This window comes from Aquarana catesbeiana, linkage group LG02, assembly GCF_042186555.1.
Source record: "Aquarana catesbeiana isolate 2022-GZ linkage group LG02, ASM4218655v1, whole genome shotgun sequence".
Lineage (NCBI taxonomy): Eukaryota > Metazoa > Chordata > Amphibia > Anura > Ranidae > Aquarana > Aquarana catesbeiana.
Genome location: NC_133325.1, coordinates 180,667,595 through 180,691,978, shown reverse-complemented (window position 1 = coordinate 180,691,978; position 24,384 = coordinate 180,667,595). Strand labels below are relative to the sequence as shown.

At 43.5% G+C, this 24,384-nt stretch overlaps 1 protein-coding gene across 6 annotated transcripts in view; it reads right to left on the bottom strand.

Moving 5' to 3' along the window:
* The window catches only part of DGKA (diacylglycerol kinase alpha), a 340,054-nt gene that overhangs the window by 98,041 nt on the left and 217,629 nt on the right, over positions 1 to 24,384 (bottom strand). For all 6 annotated transcript variants that reach the window (XM_073613952.1, XM_073613953.1, XM_073613954.1 and 3 more), the window contains one exon: positions 21,531 to 21,672. In XM_073613952.1, the coding sequence (XP_073470053.1) occupies positions 21,531 to 21,672 (142 nt within the window). The remainder of the gene's footprint in view (positions 1 to 21,530; positions 21,673 to 24,384) is intronic.

Below are 24,384 nucleotides of genomic sequence, written 5' to 3'. Positions count from 1 at the left end.
GGAGTGTACCTGAAATGATGGTCTTTCCCAATGTGTGTAATAGTTGTGGTGGTAAAAATAGAGCATATTTGTATATACCTCTGCTGAAAGGCCATCCACCCCAGGAGCCATGTTTGCAGACAGAGAAGCTTCTGTGATGTTTGGCAAGTTAAGGATTAGACTCCAAGAAGGCACTGTCCTCTGGAGTCAATAAAAGAAGTGTGATTGTGCCTAAGAAGGAGTGGGTTTCTATAGTGGTAGGTTCTCAGAAGCATAAATATTTTGAAAAAAGAAAGGAATTTGGTAAAATTACCATTGTTAGAGGAGACAATTGTGCCATCGCTAATATATATGTGCCCTATAAATGTAAAGAAGCAGCCAACATTACTAGCATGTGTTCTGTTTATTCTCCTTCTCCAAAGTAATGTTGCTTAGTAAAAAATTTGAGTGGGAGGAGCCCCTGCTACAGTGAAGAAATACAGAGAGTTGGTTTGGCAAATCACTGTCTGGTAAGAAAATAGCCTGCCTAGTTAAGGCCTCATTCATGCGGGTGTACTGGTCTTCACAGGCCGTCTTCACAGGCCGCCTGTTTAGATCAATACCTGGGTGTGGTCTGGGACTGTGCTCAGGTTTACATGTGCCATGGTGCAGTGCGTTTAAAAAATGGTGGTCAATGTTTAGGCGTGGTATCAGCCCATTCAAAATAATGGGCTGCCTTGAAACAAGCCCTGTTAATGCCCAGAATACCGCATGTTAACATGTGCACAGTAATGCACCACACATGAGTGAAGGGAGTCTAAACTGTTCATTTTCATGGGACCAGCCAGATTTCAGCAAAAGCAAATAATGTTCAAAAAAACAAAAAATCAAGGGTGGAATTAGTTCAAGGGGAAGTGTTAAATATGTGCCACTTTTTTTCTATAGCATCATAAGGTATGGGACCGTTTAGTTTATGTTACATAATTTAAAAAGCTGAAAACAGATACCGATCCATTCAGTTCAATCTCTGTATGTGTGTGTGATTTTTATTCTCTAACAATTCCCATAACCCTATATATCCTGATTCTTGAGGAAGACATCTAAAAGTTTTTTTGAAGTTGTCGATAATCTCAGTTAGTACCACTTCCTGGGGGAGGGAGTTTCACATTTTAACTTCTATAACAGTAAGGAACTCTTTCCGCAATCTAAGGCTAAACCTTCTTTTTTCTAACCTAAAATTGTGTCTGGGGCCTTAGAGTAAACAGTTTATTACAATTACTGTCACCTTTAGTATACAGTATTTGTACATCGTAATCATATCCCCTCTTCTCCAGAGTGAACAGCTATAACCTATGTAATCGATCCTCATAGCTGATAGTCCATCCCCCTTATAAATTTTGTTGGCTGTTGCTGAACTCTGTCTAATTCATCATCTTTCTTGAGGATTGTTGTCCAAAACCGAACTGCATATTCAGGCTGAGGCCAAACCAGTGTTTTGTAAAAAGTTATTGGTGCATCTCTAGAATGCATGCCTCTTTTAAAGCACAACTGTATTTTGCTACCTTTGTTAGCTGCAGCTTGGCATTGCATGCTAGTGCTAAGTCTGCGATCTACAAGCATCCCAGATCTCTTTCTATCACCAATTCGCCCTGGGGAGCCTCTTTCTAATGTGTAATTTGAATGTATATTTTTTGGCCCCCTAGTGCATAACTTTACATTTCTTAATATTGAACCTCATCCGCCAGGTAACTGCCCAACCCCCTATTTTATAAAGGTCTTCCTGGAATTATGCTACATCCTGTGCCAAAGTTAGTTCTTGGAAAAATTTGGTATTGCCACTGTGAAACTGCACTAATGGACCTCCAGCCATAATAGTCCTGCATTATCACAGTTCTCATTTGTGATATAATCAGACTCAATTCTCGCTTTCAGATCACTCGTCAGTGTGTAAAGGAAGGCACAAAGCTGCAGTAAGTCACCGCAAAGGCAGTATACAACTTACATAAATTAACCAATAAATGACTCCTAATGGTCCATTGCAGAGTTAAAGTAACATTATTTAGCGGCTTTACTGGAAAAACATTACTTACTGGCTATATCACAAAAAAAAAAAATTTTCTGTGCATCAAGATATGGCATTACTATAACCAGCTCTAATACAGGATGGGAATCCATTATATGAGTTGAACTTGCATCACTGGACCTGTATCTGAACTGACACTATCCGTCAAATGAGCTCCTGCAAAGCCTATTCTCTGTCAATCCCTCTTTGTTTCCTCAGCTGGAAAAATGGTTTCCACTTAATAAACTGACTGCTGCAGCCAAGTGGAAGAGAATAAGATCAAGAGAGCTACTATAGAGCACTTTATAAATATAAAAATACACATAAATTCTATTTCTAGTGACCATCTATTCTATCAGAAGCCTTACTGCACAGCTGCTGAGATATCTGGACAAGCCATCTGAAAATTGCAATGCTTTAAATTAGTTTGAATAGGCTGCAAATCTTAAAGTGGAAGCAAACTTCCATTTTTAAGTTTTACCTATAGGTAAGCCTATAATAAGGCTTACCTATAGGCAGTGTAAATATCTTCTAAACGTGTACCAAGATATTTACTGTCTATGCAGCCAGTGAAATCACTGGCGCAAGCGCTCTGAAGGAACAACCGCCCGTGCCGTTTCTTCAGAGCCCTGTGTCGTGACTAGGGGCTTCAGACAGTCACAGAGCCAGAGTCCACGAACCCGGAAGGAAGACCGGGTGACCGCCATCTCCAGCAATGCGATGTCAGGCTTCATTTTGAGGTAAGTTTCACATAATGTGCTAGTTTGCGATGCATACTAGCACATTATGCCTTTGCCTTGCAGGTAAGACGAAAAAAACAAGTTCAGCGGTTTACAAATGCTTTAAAGTGGAGCTTCATTCAAAAAGGGAAAGCTCTGCTTGTCTGCCTCCACTTCTGCTGCCACATTTGCCACCTTTTAGGGGGAGGGGGAGTGGGTATCTGGTTTTGACAACCGCCGCGAACTAAGCCGGAAGTTCAGCCCCCTTCTGTGACACTTCACAGTTCCCGGAAGACTGTGGCCTATTCACAAAGCACAGCGCGCTTTACGCATGAGCAGTAGGAAACCAGTTGTGAAGCTGCATGGCTTCACTGCCGGTTTCTCTCAGTCAAGATGGCACCGCCAGCATCCGATAGCCAAATTGGCTTGGGTGAGGACGCCGCTGGATGCCTGGACAGGTAAGTGCCCTAATATTAAAAGTCAGCAGCTAGCAGTATTTGTAGCTGGAGCTCCTCTTAAAAGTGGTTCTAAAAGGTAAAAGGTTTTTGCATAGAATGCATTAAGGTAGAGAAACCCTGTGTACACCTTCACCCTAGCCCCCCTATACTTACTTGAGCCTGATTTCAATCCAGCGCTGTGCACGGGAGCAGTGACTCTCCCTCCTCACTGGACAGAGAGGCAACAGCAGGAGCCACTGGCTCCTGCTGCTGTCAATCAGGGTCTATGCGGAGAGGGGGGTTAAGCTGCCATCTGTGCGTCAATGAACACACAGTGCAGCTTGGGAGCGAAAATGTGCTAGTGCACCTATAGGAAGCAGCTTGCTATGGGGGCACTCGGAAGGGGGGAGGAGCCGGGAGCACAGATGGGGGACCCGAGAAGAGGAGGAACAGGGCTGCTCTGTGCAAAACCACAGAGCAGGTAAGTATAACATGTTAACAAACATATCCTTTAGGATCACTTTAAGTAAGAGGATCAGTAAAACTATAGTACTGCACTATTAACCGCTTGCCGCCCTCCGTCTGTCATATGACGGCCACGCGGCGCGGCTCTCGTTCTGGGAGGGCATCATATGATGCCCTCGCCTTCCCAGCCCACCAGGAGGCGCGCGCTCGCTGTGTCACTGGGGACCCGATGCGCGTGCCTGGCGGCCGCGATGTTCGCCGGGCACCTGCGATTTCCCGGTTACACGGCAGGACCGTGGATCTGTGTGTGTAAACACACAGATCCACGTCCTGTCAGGGGAGAGGTGTGTTCTCAGTCCAGAGGAACACCGATCGGTCTCCTCTCCTCCTTGTGAGTCCCCTCCCCCCACAGTTAGAATCACTCCCTAGGAAACATAATTAACACCTCGATCACCCTCTAGTGTTAACCCCTTCCCTGCCAGTCACATTTATACAATAATCAGTGCAATTTTATAGCACGGATCGCTGTATAAATGTGAATGGTCCCAAAAATGTGTCATAAGTGTCCGATATGTCTGCCGCAATATCGCAGTCATGATAAAAATCGCAGATCGCCGCCATTACTAGTAAAAAAAAAAAAAATAAAAATACTATAAATCTATCCCCTATTTTGTAGACGCTATAACTTTTGCGCAAACCAATTAATATACGCTTATTGAGATTTTTTTTTTACTAAAACTATGTAGAAGAATACATATTGGCCTAAACTGAGGAAAAAAATTGTTTAAAAAAAAAAAAATTGGATATTTATTATAGCAAAAAGTAAAAAATATTGTGTTTTTTTCAAACTTGTCACTCTTCTTTTGTTTATAGCGCAAAAAACAAAAACTGCAGAGGTGATCAAATACCACCAAAAGAAAGCTCTATTTGTGGGGAAAAAATTATAACAATTTCATTTGGGTACAGTGTTGCATGACCACGCAATTGTCATTCAAAGTGTGACAGCGCTGAAAGCTGAAAAATGGCTTGGGCAGGAAGGGGGTGAAAGTGCACTGTATTGAGGTGGTTAAGGAGGAAAGACACATAAGAAAACAGACCTGCCCCAAAACTACTCCTAAAAACATTTTTTTTCCAACCAAAACACCACCACAATACTAGGATTAATTTTTATCTGCTCATACATATACAAAAACCTTTACTGATAGACTTCCAATAATGGGAAACAAACTATACACAGAAAAAATCCTTACATCTCCTTTGCCACCCAGACGTCACTGATAAGAAGAATATAGACCTTTGATCAGCACTAGGGATGAGCCGAACACCCCCCGGCTTAGTTCGCATCCAGAACATGCGAACAGACCGAAAGTTCGCACGAACATTCGAACACCATTAAATTCTATGGGACTCGAACGTGAGAAATCAAAAGTGCGAATTTTAAAGGCTTATATACAAGTTATTGTCCTAAAAAAGGGTTTGGGGACCCGGGTCCTGCCCCAGGGAACATGTATCAATGCAAAGAAAGTTTTAAAAACTGACGTTTTTTGGGGAGCAGTGTTTATAATGATGCGTAAAGTGAAAAAATAAAAGTGAAATATTCCTTTAAATATTGTACCTGGGGGGTGTCTTTAGTATGCCTGTAAAGTGGCGCGTGTTTCCCGTGTTTAGAATAGTCCCTCCATGACATTTCTAAAGGAATAAAAGTAATTTAAAACTGCTTGTGGCTGTAATGTAATGTCGGGTCCCGGCAATATGGATGAAAATTATTGAGAAAAACGGCATGGGTACACCCCCCCCCCCAGCCCATTACCAGGCCCTTTGGGTCTTGTATGGATATTAAGGGGAACCCCGCACCCCAGGCCCTGTATACTCTGAACAGCAGTATATAGGCGGTCCAAACAAGACAGGGACTGTAGGTTTGTTCTTAAGTTGAATCTGTTTGTAATTTGGAACAGGTAAATTTTTTAAGTGTAGCTCCAGTCAAAAAAATCAATTTTTAAGTTTTTTGGATAACATAGGGAAGGGTTATCATCACCCTTGTAACATTTGTTTTGCTGTCTGTGCCCCTGTTCAGAAGATTTTACCTCACTTTCTGTCCAAATGACAATTGGATTTTAAAAATTTTGGGTTTTTAGGGAAACAAGGATTAATCATAATAAAGCATCAGTGGAGACACCTTTTCCCATATTAACTACAATTTACATTAATTAACATATTAATTACAGGAGAGAATTTCCCTTCCTGGGGTAGATTTCCTCTCACTTCCTGTTGTCTCCCTTTGTTTGTAATTAGGGGACTGCCTGTATCTACTATACGGCCTGCCCTATATACTCTGCAGAAATTTGGGCCTTAGGTGTTGGTGGTACCAGAACACTGTAAGCCCTCACAGTTACTCTTGGTGGGCGCCCGAATGGGCCTTGCTGTGAAATATTATATCAAGAATTGTAATTACATGCCCCTGTTGAACAGGGGCAGAAAAATCGGGCCTTTCGTGGTGGTGGTGCCACAACACTGTAAGCCCTCACAGCTACTCTTGGTGGGCGCAGGAACGTGCCCTGCTGTGAAATATTAGAACAAAAATTGGAATTACGCAACACAACTGTTAAACAGGGGCAGAAGAATTGGGTCTTAGGCAGTGGTGGTGGTGCCACAACACTCTAACCCCTCACAGATTCTGTTGTTGAGCGCAGGAATGAGCCCTGCTGTGAAATATTAGATCAAAAATGTGTTAAACAGGGGCATAAAAATTGGGCCTTAGGCGGTGGTGGTGGTGACACAACACTGTAAAGCCTCACAGATACTCTTGTCGAGCACAGGAACGGGCCCTGCTACAAAATATTACAGCAAAAATTGTAATTGTTTGCCCCTGTTAAACAGGGGCAGAAAAATTGTGCCTTAGGCGGCAGTGGTGGTGGTGATGGTGCCACAACACTGCAACCTTTCAAAGATACTCTAGTTGCACGCAGGAACAAGCCCTTCTGCAAAATATTAAATTGTAATTACATGCCCCTGTTAAACAGGGGCAGAAAAATTGGGCTTTAGGCACTGGTGCCACAACACTGCAACCCCTCACAGATACTCTAGTTGAACGCAGGAACGAGCCCTGCTGCAAAATATTACAGCAAAAATTGTAATTACAAGCGTTAGGCACTGGTGGTGGTGCCCAGAACCAAAAATGTTCTAAGAAGCTATCAACATGAACATTGAGGAGGAATAGGATAGTCACTCAGCATAACAGGATAGTCACTCAGCATCAGCATAGGCAGTCTTCAAGGGATCTCACATTCATAAAAAAATAATTTGGTTACATCAGCATCAGGTGCTTGGTAGCTGGTGATCCAAGACTGATTCATTTTTATGAAGGTGAGCCGATCAACCGAGTCTGTGGACAGGCGTACTCTGTGATCGGTCACAAAGCCTCCAGCAGCACTGAATGTGCGTTCAGATAGAACGCTGGATACAGGACAGGCCAGTAGCATACTGTAGCATAATTGCATACTGTGCAAGCTCTCACCAGTGATCCATCCTCAAGACCCAGTAACCCAGTGAATTTTCGGTTGGAAAGGTCTCCAAGTCTGATCTTGCCCCAAGGTATTCCTGTACCATGTAAATCAGATGCTGGCGATGGTTGCTGGAACCAATCAGACCTTGGGGCTGCGGACTAAAAAAATTGTCTGAATGCATTGGTGAGACGGCCACCTTCTCCACCGCTCCTTCTGTGACTGACCGAAGCCTCAGCAACACATTGTCCAGGAGGACCAGGAAATTGCAACTTCCCAAGCTCTGGAAACGCATTTCACAAACATTTCTGCAAGGCCTCCCGAAGATGTTTCATGTTTCTTCCGCAACCTTACCCTTGTAACGTGGATCAAGAAGGGTTGCCAGCCAGTACTGATCCCTCTCCTTGATACCACAAGTCCAAGGGTCCTTTCACAGGCTTTGCAGGATCAGGGAGGCCATGCAGTGTAGGCTTGCTGAGGCATTCGGTCCGGAGTCCTCTGAGTCACTAAGGACGACATGATCCACAGCCACCTCCTCCCAGCCACGTACAAGTCGATGGGTTTCTGGGGACTGAAAACGATCCCTTGAAGACTGCTGCTGATGCTGAGTGCCAGGCTCCACCTCTATGCTGACACAATCCTCCTCCTCTTCCTGTGTGATAGGCAGGCCTGCATGAATACTGTCTGGATAAAGGGGGCCTTGAGAGGTAAGGAAGTCCTCCTCTTCCTCCCTCTGTTCTGCCTCAAGTGCCCTGTCCATTATTCCACGCAGCGTGTGCGCCAACAGGAAGACAAGAGAGACAGTATCACTGATGCATGCACTGTCACTGCTCACCATCCTCGTGGCCTCCTCAAATGGTGACAGGACAGTGCATGCATCCTTGATCATTAGCCATTGGTGTGGCGAAAAAAAAGCCAAGCTCCCCTGACCCTGGTGCCATACTCGCACAGGTACTCATTTATAGCCCTCTGCTGCATGTGCAGCTGCTGCAGCATTGCCAACGTTGAGTTCCACCTGGTGGGCATGTCACAGATGAGGGGGCTCTTGGGCAGGTTGCATTCCTTTTGAAGGTCAGCCAGCCGAGCACTAGCATTATATGACTGGCGGAAATGCCCACAGACTTTCCTGGCCTGGAGATCCTGTAAGCCCGGGTACCTGCACAAGAACCGCTGCACCACCAAATTAAGGACGTGAGCCAAACAGGGAACATGGGTCAAGTGTCCCTGTCGGAGGGCGGAGAGGAAGTTGGTGCCATTGTCACAAACCACCATTCCTGCCTGAAGCTGGCGTGGCATCAACCACCTCTAAACCTGCTTCTGCAGAGCTGCCAGAATCTCTGCCCCAGTGTGGCTCCTGTCCCCTAAGCAGACCAACTCAAGCACTGCATGGCATCTTTTTGCCTGATTGCTTGCGTAGCCCCTAGAATGCTTACGGAGCACCGCTGGTTCCGAGGTCAAATCTGCACAGGAAGAGGCCATAGAGGCCATAGAGGTAGAAGAAGAGGAGGGGGTGGAGGAGAGAGGTGTGGAAGAATCACCACTACCAGCATTTTGGAGGCGTGGTGGTGGAACAAGCTCCAACATTACTGCACCCTGTCCTGCATCCTTCCCAGCTGCCAGCAGGGTTACCCAGTGCCCCATGAAAGAAAGGTAACCGTCCATACCTGCTGGACCATGAGTCAGCGGTAATATACACCTTACCGCTGACCGCCCTGTCCAACGAGGCCAAGACATTGCCTTCCACATGCCGGTAGAGAGCCGGAATGGCCTTCCGAGAAAAAAAAATGGCGTTTGGGAACCTTCCACTAAGGTACCGCACATTCCACAAATTCTCGAAAGGGGGCAGAGTCTACCAGCTGAAAAGGCAGCAGTTGGAGTGCTAGCAATTTAGCCAAACTAGCATTCAGCCACTGAGCATGTTGATGGCTGGCGCCAAATTTCTTTCGTCGATTTAACAACTGGGGTAGGGAAATTTGCCTGCAACAATCGGATTTAGGTGTACCACTAGCAGATTGCCCGCAAGTGCTTGGGACACCTAATTCTACACCTTGATTCCTCTCAGTGCAGGTCTCTGAGAGGACTGAAGGTGTAGTGGGGTTGGAGATCTCAGCTGATGAGGAGCAAAGAGAGGTCCGCCTTGTTCTTTGGTGTGGGTCTTTTAACCACTTCCCGCCCGCCCTATAGCGGATTGACGTCCGGGAAGTGGTTCTGTTATCCTGACTGGACGTCATATGACGTCCAGCAGGATAACATGCCGCAGCGCGCCCCCAGGGGAGCGCATCGCGGCGATCGGTGAAGCGGTGTGTCAGTCTGACACACCGCTACACTGATCTTGGTAAAAAGCCTCCAGCGGAGGCTCTTTACCACGTGATCAGCCGTGTCCAATCACGGCTGATCGCGCTGTCAATAGGAAGAGCCGTTGATCGGCTCTTCCTCACTCGCGTCTGACAGACGCAAGTAGAGGAGAGCCGATCGGCGGCTCTCCTGGCAGGGGGGGTCTGCGCTGATTGTTTATCAGCGCAGCCCCCCTCAGATCACCCCACTGGACTACCAGGGATGCCACTAGGACCACCAGGGAAGGGGCAACGTGGATGGCCAGGTATGTACCCCATGGCCATCCACATGTGCCCAATCTGTGCCAATCAGTGCCCACAAATGGGCACTGATTGGCACTATTAAGTCCATGATCTGCCCAGCAATGCCCAGATCTGCCCAGCAATGCTTTTTTCAGTGCCACCTGTCATTGCCCATCTGTGCCAACTGTCATTGCCCATCGGTGCCACCTGTCAGTGCCCATCTGTGCCCATCAGTGCCCACCTATCAGTGCCCATCAGTGCCACACATCAGTGCCACACATAAGTACCCATCAGTGCCACCCATATATACCAATCAATGCCACCTACGAGTGCCCATCAGTGCCGCCTATGTGTGCCCATCGGTGCCACCTATGAGTGCCCATCAGTGCCGCATACCAGTGCCACCTATCAGTGCCACCTATCAGTGCCCATCATCAGTGCCCGTTAGTGCCACCTCATCAGTGCCACCTCATCAGTGCCACCTCATTGGTGCCACCTCATCGGTGCCCATCAGTGCCGCCGTATCAGTGCCCATCAGTGCAGCCATATCAGTGCCCATTATTGAAGGAGAAAGCGTACTTATTTACAAAAAAATTTAACAGAAACAAAGAAAAACTTGTTTTTTTTCGAAATTTTCGGTCTTTTTTTATTTGTTGCGCAAAAAATAAAAACCGCAGAGGTGATCAAATACCACCAAAAGAAAGCTCTATTTGTGGGAACAAAATGATAAAAAATTTGTTTGTGTACAGTGTAGCATGACCGCGCAATTGTCATTCAAATTGCAACGGCGCTGAAAGGTGAAAATTGGGCTGGGCGGGAAGGTGTCTAAGTGCCTGGTATTGAAGTGGTTAAGTACTGTTGCCAATGGACTGCACGGGAGCTCAACATATGTCTGGTCAAGCATGTGGTGCCCAAGCGGCTGCTGTTTTGGCCACGCTTGATACGCTTCAGACATATGTTGCAAACAGCAACGGTGCGACCTGCTGCACACGTCTCAAAAAAAGGCTGTCCTTAAGCTGGCCCCTGGAGGGCATCCTGCCTCGTTGGAGATGTGCCTCCTCCTCTCTTCTATCAGGCACCCACGTAGAGTCAGTGACCTCATCATCCCCTCCTTCCTCGCCACTGGATCAAACCTGGCAGTATGCTGCTGCAGGGGGAACATGACTGCCAGTTTCTTGTCCTTCTTGGGCACCCCCTCTCTCTGGGCTTACATTACTGCCTTCATTCTCAACCTGGGTACCATCATCGGAGCCTTCAAAATGCTGCGCATCCCCCTGCTGCATGTACCCGACACTGTGGTCGAACAGTTCGGGGGACTCCTCAGGACATGATGGTGGGGCTAGGGAAGGAGTGAAAGATGCCATTGAGCCAATGGAATAGGCCGCTTTGGCAGCTGCATTGGCAGCCAAACTTGTCTTAGCTTGGGTGACAGAGGATGAGGACGGCTTTGTGATCCACTTTACCAACTCTTCTGCATGTTGTGGCTCAACGCGGCCAGCTGTCGAAAAAAAGGACAAGCGTGCCCCACGGCCACATGCTGAGGATGCACCATGTCCACGACCATCACTGTTGGCTGTAGACTTAGAGCCTGCTTGCCCTCTTTTAGTGGCCTGTGAGCGTCTGCCTTTCCTTGGTGGCCTTCCAGATATGCTGTAAAATTGGATTAGCAAAACACCACCTGAAGTTAACTAGAAAAATTTCACCAGGAATGGCCTGCAGTCAGGTATAGGCTTGGCTAGACTAGAATGCAGTGGATATATATGTAGGAGACTGTATATACATCTTTATGCACTGCAGATCACTGAATCACCTGCCTGCCTGACTGAAAGTGTCGCTGAAAACGTACACCAGGAATGGCCTGTAGTCAGGTAGAGGCTTGGCTAGACTAGAATACAGTGGATATATATGTAGGAGACTGTATATATATCTTTATGCATTGCAGATCTCTGAATCACCTGCCTGCCTGAAAGTGTCTTTGAATATGTACACCAGGAATGGCCTATAGTCAGGTATAGGCTTGGTTAGACTAGAATGCAGTGGATATACAGTGGGGACGGAATGTATTCAGACCCCCTTAAATTTTTCACTCTTTGTTATATTGCAGCCATTTGCTAAAAATCAATTAAGTTCATTTTTTTCCTCAATAATGTACACGCAGCACCCCATATTGACAGAAAAACACATAATTGTTGACATTTTTGCAGATTTATTAAAAAAGAAAAACTGAAACATCACATGGTCCTAAGTATTCAGACCCTTTGCTGTGACACTCATATATTTAACTCAGGTTCTGTCCATTTCTTCTGATCATCCTTGAGATGGTTCTACACCTTCATTTTAGTCCAGCTGTGTTTGATTATACTGATTGGACTGGATTAGAAAAGGCACACACCTGTCTATAAAAGACCTTACAGCTCACAGTGCATGTCAGAGCAAATGAGAATCATGAGGTCAAAGGAACTGCCCGAAGAGCTCAGAGACAGAATTGTGGTAAGGCACAGATCTGGCCAAGGTTACAAAAAATTTCTGCTGCACTTAAGGTTCCTAAGAGCACAGTGGCCTCCATAATCCTTAAATGGAAAACGTTTGGGACGACCAGAACCCTTCCTAGAGCTGGCCATCCGGCCAAACTGAGCTATCGGGGAAGAACAACCTTGGTGCGAGAGGTAAAGAAGAACCCAAAGATCACTGTGGCTGAGCTCCAGAGATGCAGTCGGGAGATGGGAGAAAGTTGTAGAAAGTCAACCATCACTGCAGCCCTCCACCAGTCGGGGCTTTATGGCAGAGTGGCCCGACGGAAGCCTCTCCTCAGTGCAAGACACATGAAAGCCCGCATGGAGTTTGCTGAAAAACACCTGAAGGACTCCAAGATGGTGAGAAATAAGATTCTCTGGTCTGATGAAACCAAGATAGAACTTTTTGGCCTTAATTCTAAGTGGTATGTGTGGAGAAAACCAGGCACTGCTCTTCACCTGTCCAATACAGTCCCAACAGTGAAGCATGGTGGTGGCAGCATCATGCTGTGGGGGTGTTTTTCAGCTGCAGAAACAGGAAGACTGGTTGAAATTGAGTGAGATGAATGCGGGCAAGTACAGGGATATCCTGGACGAAAACCTTCTCCAGAGTGCTCAGGACCTCAGACTGGGCCGAAGGTTTACCTTCCAACAAGACAATAACCTTAAGCACACTAAAATAACGAAGGAGTGGCTTCACAACAACTCCATGACTGTTCTTGAATGGCCCAACCAGAGCCCTGACTTAAACCCAATTGAGCATCTCTGGAGAGACCTAAAAATGGCTGTCCAGCAACGTTTACCATCCAACGTGACAGAACTAGAGAGGATCTGCAAAGAGGAATGGCAGAGGATTCCCAAATCCAGGTGTGAAAAACTTGTTGCATCTTTCCCAAAAAGTGGCTGTATTAGATCAAAAGGGTGCTTCTACTAAATACTGAGCAAAGGGTCTGAATATTTAGGACCATGTGATATTTCAGTTTTTCTTTTTTAATAAATCTGCAAAAATGTCAACAATTCTGCGTTTTTCTGTCAATATGGGGGGCTGTGTGTACATTAATGAGAAAAAAAAATGAACTTAAATGATTTTAGCAAATGGCTGCAATATAACAAAGAGTGAAAAATTTAAGGGGGTCTGAATACTTTCCGTCCCCACTGTATATGTAGGAGACAGTATATATATTTTATGCACTGCAGATCACTGAATCACCTGCCTGAAAGTGTATTTGAAAAGGTACACCAGCAATGGCCTGCAGTCAGATATAGGCTTGGCTAGACTGGAATGCAGTGGATATATATATATATGTTGGAGAATGTATATATATTTAATGCACTGCGGATCACTGAATCACTTGCCTGCCTGCCTGAAAGTGTATTTGAATACGTACACCAGGAACGGTCTGCAGTGAGATCTAGCTAAACTGGATACAGTGGAGATACAGTATATATATATATATATATATATATATATATATATACCAGTCTGACTGTATATACAGTATATATTAAATACACTGCAGCTAACTGAATCAACTGCCTGAAGTATATTAGAAACAATACAGCAGGAACAGTCTGCAGTGAGATCTAGCTAAACTGGATAAAGTGGATATATATATATATATATATCACACACACCAGTCTGACTGTATATATATATATATATTAAATACACTGCAGCTAACTGAATCAACTGCCTGCCTGAAGTATATTAGAAACAGTACAGCAGGAATGGTCTGCAGTGAGATCTAGCTAACTGAATAAACTACCTGCTCAAAGTGAATGAAATGACACTCTCTCTCCGCCAGCAACACACTACACAAGGCCGACGTGCAGGCGGCCTTATATAGTGTGGGGCGTGGACTTAACCCCCTGAGCCATAATTGGCCAAAGGCACTATGCCTTTGGCCAATTATGGCTCTCTTTGCTAACGGCGCTGTGATTGGCCAAAGCATGCGGGTAATAGTGCATGCTTGGCCAATCATCAGCCAGCAATGCACTGCGATAACGCAGTGCATTATGGGGCAAGACGCACCGCTCGAATTTGACGTGAACGCCCCATAATGTTCGATCTTCGGCGAACGATCGAACAGCCAATGTCGAGTCAAACTTGAAGCTCATCCCTAATCAGCACAATGTATGTGAAGGAACTTCTACCAGCTCCAAACTGTGGGCTTTTCCAGCTAATACTTATGACAAAGATATTAGGCTAAATTTATTTTTATACCAATCTTTATCTTCCATAACAATAGCTGTGCTACTTAGAGTAAAGAAAAAAATAATCAAAAAACCTGAAAATAAGGCTGAAAATAATGATTGTTAGAAGACATAACACACTTGTTGTAGTCTTGTGATTTGTAACAAGGTAGTGATGGAGTAATATAATATTTAGTGTTTTTCAGAGACAATAACCATGTATGGCAAAGCCATCCATATTAGTTCTAAAGTGCCCCTGGAAATAACTTGAAAATGTTAGTAAGCATGCTGTTACACTGGGAAAAAAGGAAATTACTTTATCCATCCTCTCTACGGCTCCTGCTGTGTTGCCATTCCTGTGAGCTGCACTAAAAAAAGTAGAGAAAATAAAACAGGAGCAAAAGCCAAGTTATTGCTTCTAGAGTCCAGATTACTTGTTTTATTTTCCCACAGAATAAGAGAGAAACAACGGGCAACAATTCTGTTTTTGTTCAATCTTTTTTTTTTTTTTATTTTTTTTTTTAAAGGCCCCAAGTTTATGGCAGTTTTTACTCATTCCATCCCTTTTTTGCCTTCATCCAAATGCTACAGACATGAAGATCATTGTGTAGATTTTCAAAGTATTATAGAACTGTAGAATGATGACAATAATGTATGTTAATGTTTTATGTAGTAAAGTGTTGTATTGTGTGATCAATGAGTCAAAGCACAAAACAGCTTAAGGCCCTATTTGCACACGCGGACGGGGCTGTTTGCGATCAGCTGTTGCCAACCCAGTAGGGGTTTCCTGTGAATAGCTGCAGGGAGGAAATCCCACTGAAAGCAATGGGAGGCTGACAACTCCAGCAGTTGTTCACGGCCGAACGCAGGTAGTCGCTCATGCAATAATTACCTGCAAATGATCAGCCCTGGACGCAGACCGTCTGCGTCCTGGGCCGTTCATCTGATTTGCTCCTGTCTAAATTGGCCCTAGTATGTTTATGTATGTGAGATAAGGACCTTGGATTGTAAGCTCTTTGAGGGTAGGAAATGGTGTGAATGTACAATGTGTAAAGCACTACATACATTGACAGCATCCTATAAATACCTATAGCTATATAAAAAAAAAATGTAATAGTCCATACAAAGGCAGACCTGTAATGTCACTGATATTTCATAGTAAGATATTTTTCTCCAGTCAATCTAAACTGTTACTCCTGCTGCATTTTTCAATACACAACTTATATGTATATGTAAAGCGCTGCATAAATTGACGGCGCTATAGAAGTAACTAAATAAATATGTCCCATGCTATTTATACACAAAAGTACACTCACCGGCCACTTTATAAGGTACACCTGTTCAATTGCTTGGTAACACAAATTGCTAATCAGCCAATTACATGGCAGAAACTCAATGCATCTACATGTGATGAAGATGACTTGCTGAAGTTCAAACCGAGCATCAGAATGGGGAAGAAAGGGGTTTAGATGGCTATGAATGTGGCATAGTTGTTGGAGCCAGACGGGCTAGTCTGAGAATTTCAAAAACTGCTGATCTACTGGGATTTTCACACGCAGCCATCTCTAGGGTTTACAGAGACTGGTCCGAAAAAGAGAAAATACCCAGTTGTGTGGACAAAAATGCCTTGTTGATGTCAGAGGTCAGATGAGAATGAGCAGACTGGATCAAGATAATAGAAAGGCAACAGTAACTTGCATAATAACTTGTTACAACCAAGGTATCCAGAATACTATCTCTGAACGCACAACACATCAAACCTTGAAGCAGATGGGCTACAGCAGCAAAAGACCACAGCTGGTGCCACTCCTGTCAGCTAAGCACAGGAAATTGAGGCTACAATTCACACAGGCTCACCAAAATTGGACTTTTTAGCTGCAACATCCAGATGGTAGGGTATGAATTTGGTGTAAAAAACATGAAAGCATGGATCCATTCTGCCTTGTATCAACAGTTCAGGCTGGTGGTGTAATGGTGTGAGGGATATTTTCTTGGCACACTTTAGGGCCCCTTAGTACCAACTGAGCATCGTTGAAACACCACGGCCTACCTGAGTATTGTTGCTGACCATGTCCATCCCTTTATGACTACAGTGTACCCATCTTCTGATGGCCACTTCCAGCAGGATAATGCACCATGTCACAAAGCTCTAATCATCTCACCACTAGTTTCTTGAACATGACAATGAGATCACTGTACTTCAATGGTCTCCACAGTCACCAGATCTCAATCCAATAGAGCACCTTTAGGATGTGGTGGAATGGGAATTTCGAATAATGCATGTGCAGCTGACAAATCTACAGCAACTGTGTGGTGCTATCATGTCAATACGGACCAAAATCTCTGAGGAATGTTTCCAATAACTTGTTGAATCCATGCCACAAAGAATTAATGCAGTTCTGAAGGCAAAAGGGGGTCTGACTCGGTACTAGCAAGGTGTACCTAATAAAGTGGCTGATGAGTGTATATTATCCATATACTAAGCAATAGGTCATATACTGGAGTGAACAGAAACATGTATTACCAGATTACCTCTGCAGGCTTATGTGCAGAGCATAAACAAAAAAGTCAGTGCTACTACCCATACATCACATAGAAAGCAGAGATCCCGGGTGCTCGATCCATAGTCGCTGGCTGAGTAGGGAAATGAGGAAAAGATGATCCGCACTCCGGTGATTGCTCTTAAGAAGTATAATATTTATTGACAAGCCACAGTGACCAAACGCAAATGAGAACAGTTGACGCGTTTCAGCCTATAAGGCCTTAGTCATAACCACATTACAGACATGAAACTTTGAAAATAAATAGTAGCTCCAAGGATCACTGGCTCCACCCATTAATTGTCTTAATTGACTACAGGCAATTATCCAAAAAAGGGGAATCAGCTATACTGCATATTGGGTGATCCATATGTATGCCACTATTTGTCACACACCTTAGAGTGACAATAAGTACATGTGTGCACACACTCATGCATACACATGATTAAAACACACCATGAAATACAAAAAACATTAGATACAAAAAGTAAAAAATAAAATAAAAATAATAATTCAGGTATGTGAAAAAGACACTATGTGCAGAGCGTACTAACTGTTATTGTAATGTTAAAGGATTTTAAACTGCAGAGTAGGAACTAATAATATCTGTTTTGTGTGCAATAAATGTCGAAATGATCAGTGTCTTTAATGTGTGGCAGTTAATTTGCATACGATACATATACAATTTGAAATATATGTTTGCTTTACACACTACTGAAACTGATCATAAACCCTTTGCAAAAGAAGTATATGATCGCTTTATCATTTTTATATTTTATCTCTTGATGATAAAAGGCACCACCATCTAAGCAGCTATAGGGCCTGAGTCAATGGGTTTTTGGGCTTGTGTCGATTGGGCAAATGCAGCTTTTTTCAGGCGAATTCCACTTGCATATTGGATCAGTTTGAGACATTTCTGAAATCATTTAGGCCTCATTCACATGGGTACTGTGGCCTATACAGATTGAGTTGGTCATTTGCTTATACAGCTTGAGTCTCCAGGCACTGCATGCAGGCAGCCTATGTAACTCCAAGGGGACGCCGTGACTGTATGAACACAGCTGCTTGCCCTAACTTGACAAGTGTGCAGAAGCGGGTGAGCTTCTTTTAACTAATCTGAATATAGCTATCTGAGCATTTTACATGAGATACGGCACTCTGTACATCCTGATCACTTTGCCACATTATTATAATTAATAACACTAAGTACAGTGATCACCAATGCATCTGGTAGCAGTATTTTTGGTGAAGAATGAAACATTTAATGAAGGCTATTGTACAATCATTGTACAGACACTGAAAATGCTGATGTTACCAAGTAAGATTGCTTTGTTTGGTATAAGTTATTAAAGTGGAAGTTCTAGCTTAATTTATCTAATCTTCAACCTGCTCCCACCCCAATTTTAAATTCTATACTAACTAGCCTGTGTAGAACATGGGTGCTCAACCTTTGGCCCTCCAGCTGTTGCAGAACTACAAGTCCCATCATGCCTCTGCATTTGAGAGTCATGCTTGTAACTAGCGGCTTTGCAATGCCTCATTGGACTTGTAGTTCTGCAACAGCTGGAGGGCCACAGGTTGAGCACCCATGCTGTAGAGGTAAGAGTTCTATACTTACCTATTCTCAGGGCGCTCCAGTCTGGTCACGTGATTGGCTCTCAGCACTGGTTTTAGGGGAGAGGAAGGACAGCCGACAATAGATGCCCCATAGTAAGCCTATGGGTAATATCACCGTCCAAGCATTGCAGCCATTGTCGCTGCTCTCTCCTCTCCCCTGAAGCCACCACAGGGAGCTGATCACATGACCTGACCAGCCTTAGAATAGGTAAGTATAAGACATTTTTCCTGTACAGCGGTGGTCTCCAAACTGCGGCCCATGGGCCGGATGTGGCCCATTGCTTGCTTTTATCCGGCCCTTGGGGCATTATTTCACTCTGTCAGCAACACTGAGGCATATTTCCTGCCATTGACACTGAAAATGGACACTATTCCCCCCACTGACACCAATGAAGGGGCACCATTTCTCCCACGCCAACAATGGGACACTATTTTTCTCCCAAATATCAAAGCGGGGACATAGTTTACTTCCAGCGGCACCAGGACATTTTCTATTCCCGCTGGCCACAGTCTGGCCCCCCTAAAGTTTAAAGAACAGTAAAATTGGCTCTTTGTTTAGAAAGTTTGGAGACCCCCGCTCCACAGACTAGTTAGTAGCCTGTGGAGCAGGGATGGAGGCCTGCCATTATTATACAGGGTTGTGCCATCTTTTCTTATTAGTTAGTATAGGACTAAAGCTGACCATAGATGGAGCAATTTTCTTTCCTGTAATCCTTCTCGTGGAGCTATTGTATTCTCCCAGCGGGGGGAGCCGTCTTAGCTGGGGGAACACACAGGGAACATTGCTAGCGGCTATAGCCACTGGCAATAATCGCATGAAAAATCTGACAGGACAATACAAAAAACTTAGCAATCATTAAATCTGGTGGCTGCTTTCATTTTCTGTTCTTTTTTCTTTCACTTTCACCTGATGATCTGGCCAGTAATGCACTTCCTTTCTTATGGTCTCTTCACTCTTAGTAGCAGACATCTTTGGACAGCTGCTTTCTCAGTTAGGGGGTGGGTAGTGTTAGGTTAGCAAATTAAAGTGATTGTAAATGATCATCTTGTAAAACAACCCATTCCGTTTAAAATTAAAATGAAAGGCAAAACATTTGTGTATAGATTAAAAAAACATTATAAATACTTTTTTTCCCCTTTTTTATAAGTGATCATATTCCTTCTGTTCTCAGCTGCATAAGAGCTGAAGGAGAAGAAACAACAGCACACTGAGCTTCCCTGTGAAAGGCTGTGAAGGGAGGGGGGATGTGTTAGGGCAAGTCTTTCATTGGAGGAGAGCAGGCTGAGTTTTCAGCATAGCAGGGAGAAACAGCAGCGCTCATCTAAGTGTAGTAAGATAGTAAGGTGCATCATTTATTAAATAAAAAGTGGCAACCCGCAAGAGGTAAAATAGATACAGCCATGTCACATAAAGTGGCCTCTCAGGCCTGACAGCCCTCCGTACCCCATGCACACTGATGTTACAGCTGACAAGGACGACGCGACTGTCGGACTGACTCAGAGCCCTGGAACCACCAGAGCAGACGAGCCTCCACCAGCGTCCCACACCGCCAGCCACCAGGACCCCGGAATAGAGGCCACTCTATGTGACATGCCTTTATCTATTCTACCTCTAGTGAGTTGCCACTTTTTATTTTATTAAATGATGCACTTTAGTAACTTACTACACTCAGATGAGCGCTGCTATTTCTCCCTGCTTTCTTATTAAAAGAGCTACTTCCTCCCTGTTAGCTGGCTGCACATACTGAAAGTAGAATCAGCAAAGACTCTGTAACCCTTTACTGTGGAACCTTACACTGGACATTTTTTATGTTGAATTTTTCATGTTCAGTCTTTTACATTTAATCTTTTATTCTTATTGTTTGGACACTTTTATTTGACACTTTTATTTGGCTCTGCCATTGGCCCTAAAACTCTGATCCATCAGAGGTCTTTTTAACAATTTTTAACAATTCACAAGCCCTATTTATTCATCTACCCATAACTTTCCCCACTGCTGCCCAAGCGCCACTGCACACCCCGTTTATCTTTCTGAGTTTCCAGCATAGCCGGAGAACTGGCTACTCTGTGCTTACCTGCCTAGTGTGGTCAGTTTTTAATAGGAAAGCAGAGTGACTGGCAGGAACACCAGGGATTTCACACAAAGGAAGCAATACAAAGAACAGGATACTTTTTCATACAAGTACATGGTACAGCAGGCACATATCAGAATTATGAAATATTGGAGTAACTTGACTAACAATTAAAGTTGAACTCCAATTTTTAAGCAGTTAAAATATTTTTTTTCCCTTTTTGGGATAAAGGTTTAACATTAATGAATAAAAGCTGACCATTGTAAGCACCCCTGTCAGTGCAAAATGGTTTGTCTCAACCCTCTAGCTGCACAGCTTGGTCTGTTAAAAGGAAGAAAAAAAAAAAATAACAGACTTTAGTAGGGTACACACTATAAGAAAATCAGGCGAAGCTTCGGCTGATTTTTCTCGATGTTTCACATCCGATCCGATAAAAGAAAATTCTTATGAATATTCTCGTACGACAAAGGCTTTTTTTGTTGTTTATTGTTTCTGATCATGCGCAGTCTTTCTTTTCTGATTTTTCTTGTACGAAAATCGTACGAAAACGTAAACATTAAATGGAAATCGTTCGTTCTGTCCCGTACAAGAAAAATTTTGGCGTTTGGGAATTTTCGTTCGAAAATTTGGAATTGGCTGTCGAAAGTTGTGTACACACTATACGATAAAATGGATGAAAATTCTTTGGATGAAAATGTCCGCCTGATTTTCTTATAGTGTGTATTCGCCTTTATTGGATCACCCAGATAAAGCAAAAAAAAAGCCTAAAAAAGGAAAACAAATACTGCCACTACCATCTAGGAATTGGTAAGCTGCAATATAATATAGATTTGTTTTTGGGTTTAATGTCACTTTAATTCCTCGATTTTAAAGCTCACCCTTTGCACCATCTGTCTGATCTCCTGTCACATTGGGTGCGGCCTGAAATGACATGAAGAGGCGTTTGCAAATATCAGGAGAAATATCTTCTGCATCCAGGTAGGTTCTCAAGAAGCGCTGAAATCCCTCATAATCTATTGACTGTAAAAGAAAAGAAAAATAAACATTAAACATGTTTCCTTCCAGACAAGTCAAAAATACATCATACTGGCACCTCAAGGGTAAAACAAAAGTAGTCAATATGTTCCACTGCCAAGCATTAAAATCTACATTCTTATCCATTTCCCCTTCTCTGAAACCAGTAGGGAGCCACTCTGGATTTGTGGTTTTATTAAAACCACCGGATAAAAAAAAATGAGCATTAGAGATTTTATGCTAATCCTACAGGCCGCCTGAAAAATAGCACTGCACAACTAAGGCTCTTTTATCACTCCTAACCCAACTAATTGCTATCAGAGCCCTGCAGCAAATTACATTTAATATGTGCTGCAAAAGAAAAGCATACAGCACTATGATTTCTAAGACGACCTATGCTTTTCCTGGGTTTAAAGCTGAAAAGATTTAATTGTCTGAATTCTATATCTGAAAGGAATATAACTGTATATACAAAAGAAGACTAGAATTACAATACAACATAAACGCTTTCTTGTGATATCCATCATATCAATCCCTGAATACAGAGTGTGCTATAATCTATATAACTACAACAATTGTGATATATTTATTTATTACATGTATTTATACAGCGCCAACACTTTACATGGCACTTTACATATCACACATTCACATCACTACTTGCTCAAGGAGCTTACAATCTAAAGGCTCCATGCACACTGGGCTTAAAAAAGTCTGTTCTCTCAGCAGTAAAAAAAGCTCATATAGAGCATTTTTTGTACAAAGTTTAGACGAGTTTAGGAGAGTTTTATGTTTTTTCTGCCTCCAAGCTCCAATCAGAAATGCGAACCAGAAGAGTTTTTTTTTCTGTCTCTAAACGTTAAACTCAAAATATGCCTGTAATCATCCTAATGTGTATGGACACATTGGGGGTTATTTATGAAAGGCAAATCCACTTTGCACTACAAGTGCAAACCATAAGTGCAAAGTGCACTTGAAATTGCACAGAAAGTACACTTGGAAGTGCAGTCGCTGTAAATCTGAGGGGTGGATCTGAAATGAGGGGAAGCTCTGCTGATTTTATCATCCAATCATGTGCAAGCTAAAATGCTGTTTTTTTATTTTCCTTGCATGTCCCCCTCGGATCTACAGCGACTGCACTTCCAAGTGCACTTTACTTACTTACAAACATTTATAGGTAAAGTTGATCCAGGGAAAATCTGATTGCCTCTTGGGGGATCAGGAAGGAATTTTTTCCCCTGCTGTAGCAAATTGGAGCATGCTCTGCTGGGGTTTTTTCCCTTCCTCTGGATCAACTGAGGGTATAAAATTGGGTATATTGGATTGTACGATATTTTTTATTTTATTTATTTATTGTTTTTAAGGATGGACTGAATGGACTTCTGTAGAAGCAATGTTTTTTAAGCCAGTGTGCATGGAGCCTTATGGGACGTACACGCGGTCGGACTTTTCGGCTACAAAAGTCCAACAGCCCGTCCGACAAACTTTCGACTGACTTTTGGCAGACTTGCGGCAGACTTTCTAACGAACGGACTTGCCTACATACGATCACACAAAAGTCCGACGGATTCGTACGTGATGACGTACACCGGACTAAAATAAGGAAGTTGATAGTCAGTAGCCAATAGCTGCCCTAGCGTCGGTTTTTGTCCGTCGGACTAGCATACAGACAAGCGGATTTCTGGGTCCGGCGGAGTTACGACGTAAAGATTTGAAGCATGTTCCAAATCTAAAGTCCGTCAGATTTGCGACTGGAAAAGTCCGCTGAAAGTCCGGGGGAGCCCACACACGATCGGATTGTCAGCCGGATTTGGTCCGTCGGACTTTTGTAGCCGAAAAGTCCGACCATGTGTATGCCCCATAAAGGTCCCCTTTTCACACATATGAATACACATACTGGAGCCAAAAAAGCATGAGCCAATGAACCCGCCAGAATGTCTCTGTAGTGTGGGAGGAAACCGGAGTACCTGTCGGAAACCCGGCAAGCACAGGCAGAACATGCAAACTCCATGAATGTATCCTAGTTGGGATTCAAACCAAGGACCCCAGTGCTGCAAGTGCTAACCACTAAGCCACTGTGCCGTCCTTACAGTATATGCCATATTTAAACAGAAGTACAAAATATGCATTTTCTGTATAAACAAGCCTCAATCTTGGGCCTTATTATGTGAAAAACTAGGCTTTTTAAATAAGGGGGTTGTTGGCAATTGCCCTGAGACTGGAGGAAGAAGGGGTATTAAACACACCAACAAATTACATCACACCTTGCATTTTCTTATCCGGGTTGGAAAATGTGTAAGCTGAATCTATATATTACGCGATAATTAGCAACAGACACTTCCTCTAGATTGTGTAGCTCACTGTTACCATCATTCCTATCTTTCTTTAAATCTATTAGCATTTTTCTGCCCAAGCAAACACTAAGTCAGCGTGTCCACATCACATTTAAAAAATGATATATGATTTGGGGAAATTTCTGGACTTACCATACCTACATAGACACATTCACCTGCACTTTATAATCATTATGAGCATAAAGTTTTGTGTGTTAGGACTATACGTCCCATTTTGTATTAATCCTGCACCCTGTGCTCCTAGATTTGTATAGATCTACAGAATATGATACATGTATTTTCAGATAAATACGAGCATATGGGACGTGATCAATGTTAGCAGTTGTCCTTTAATTATCTCTAATTATCATCTGGATCTTTACAT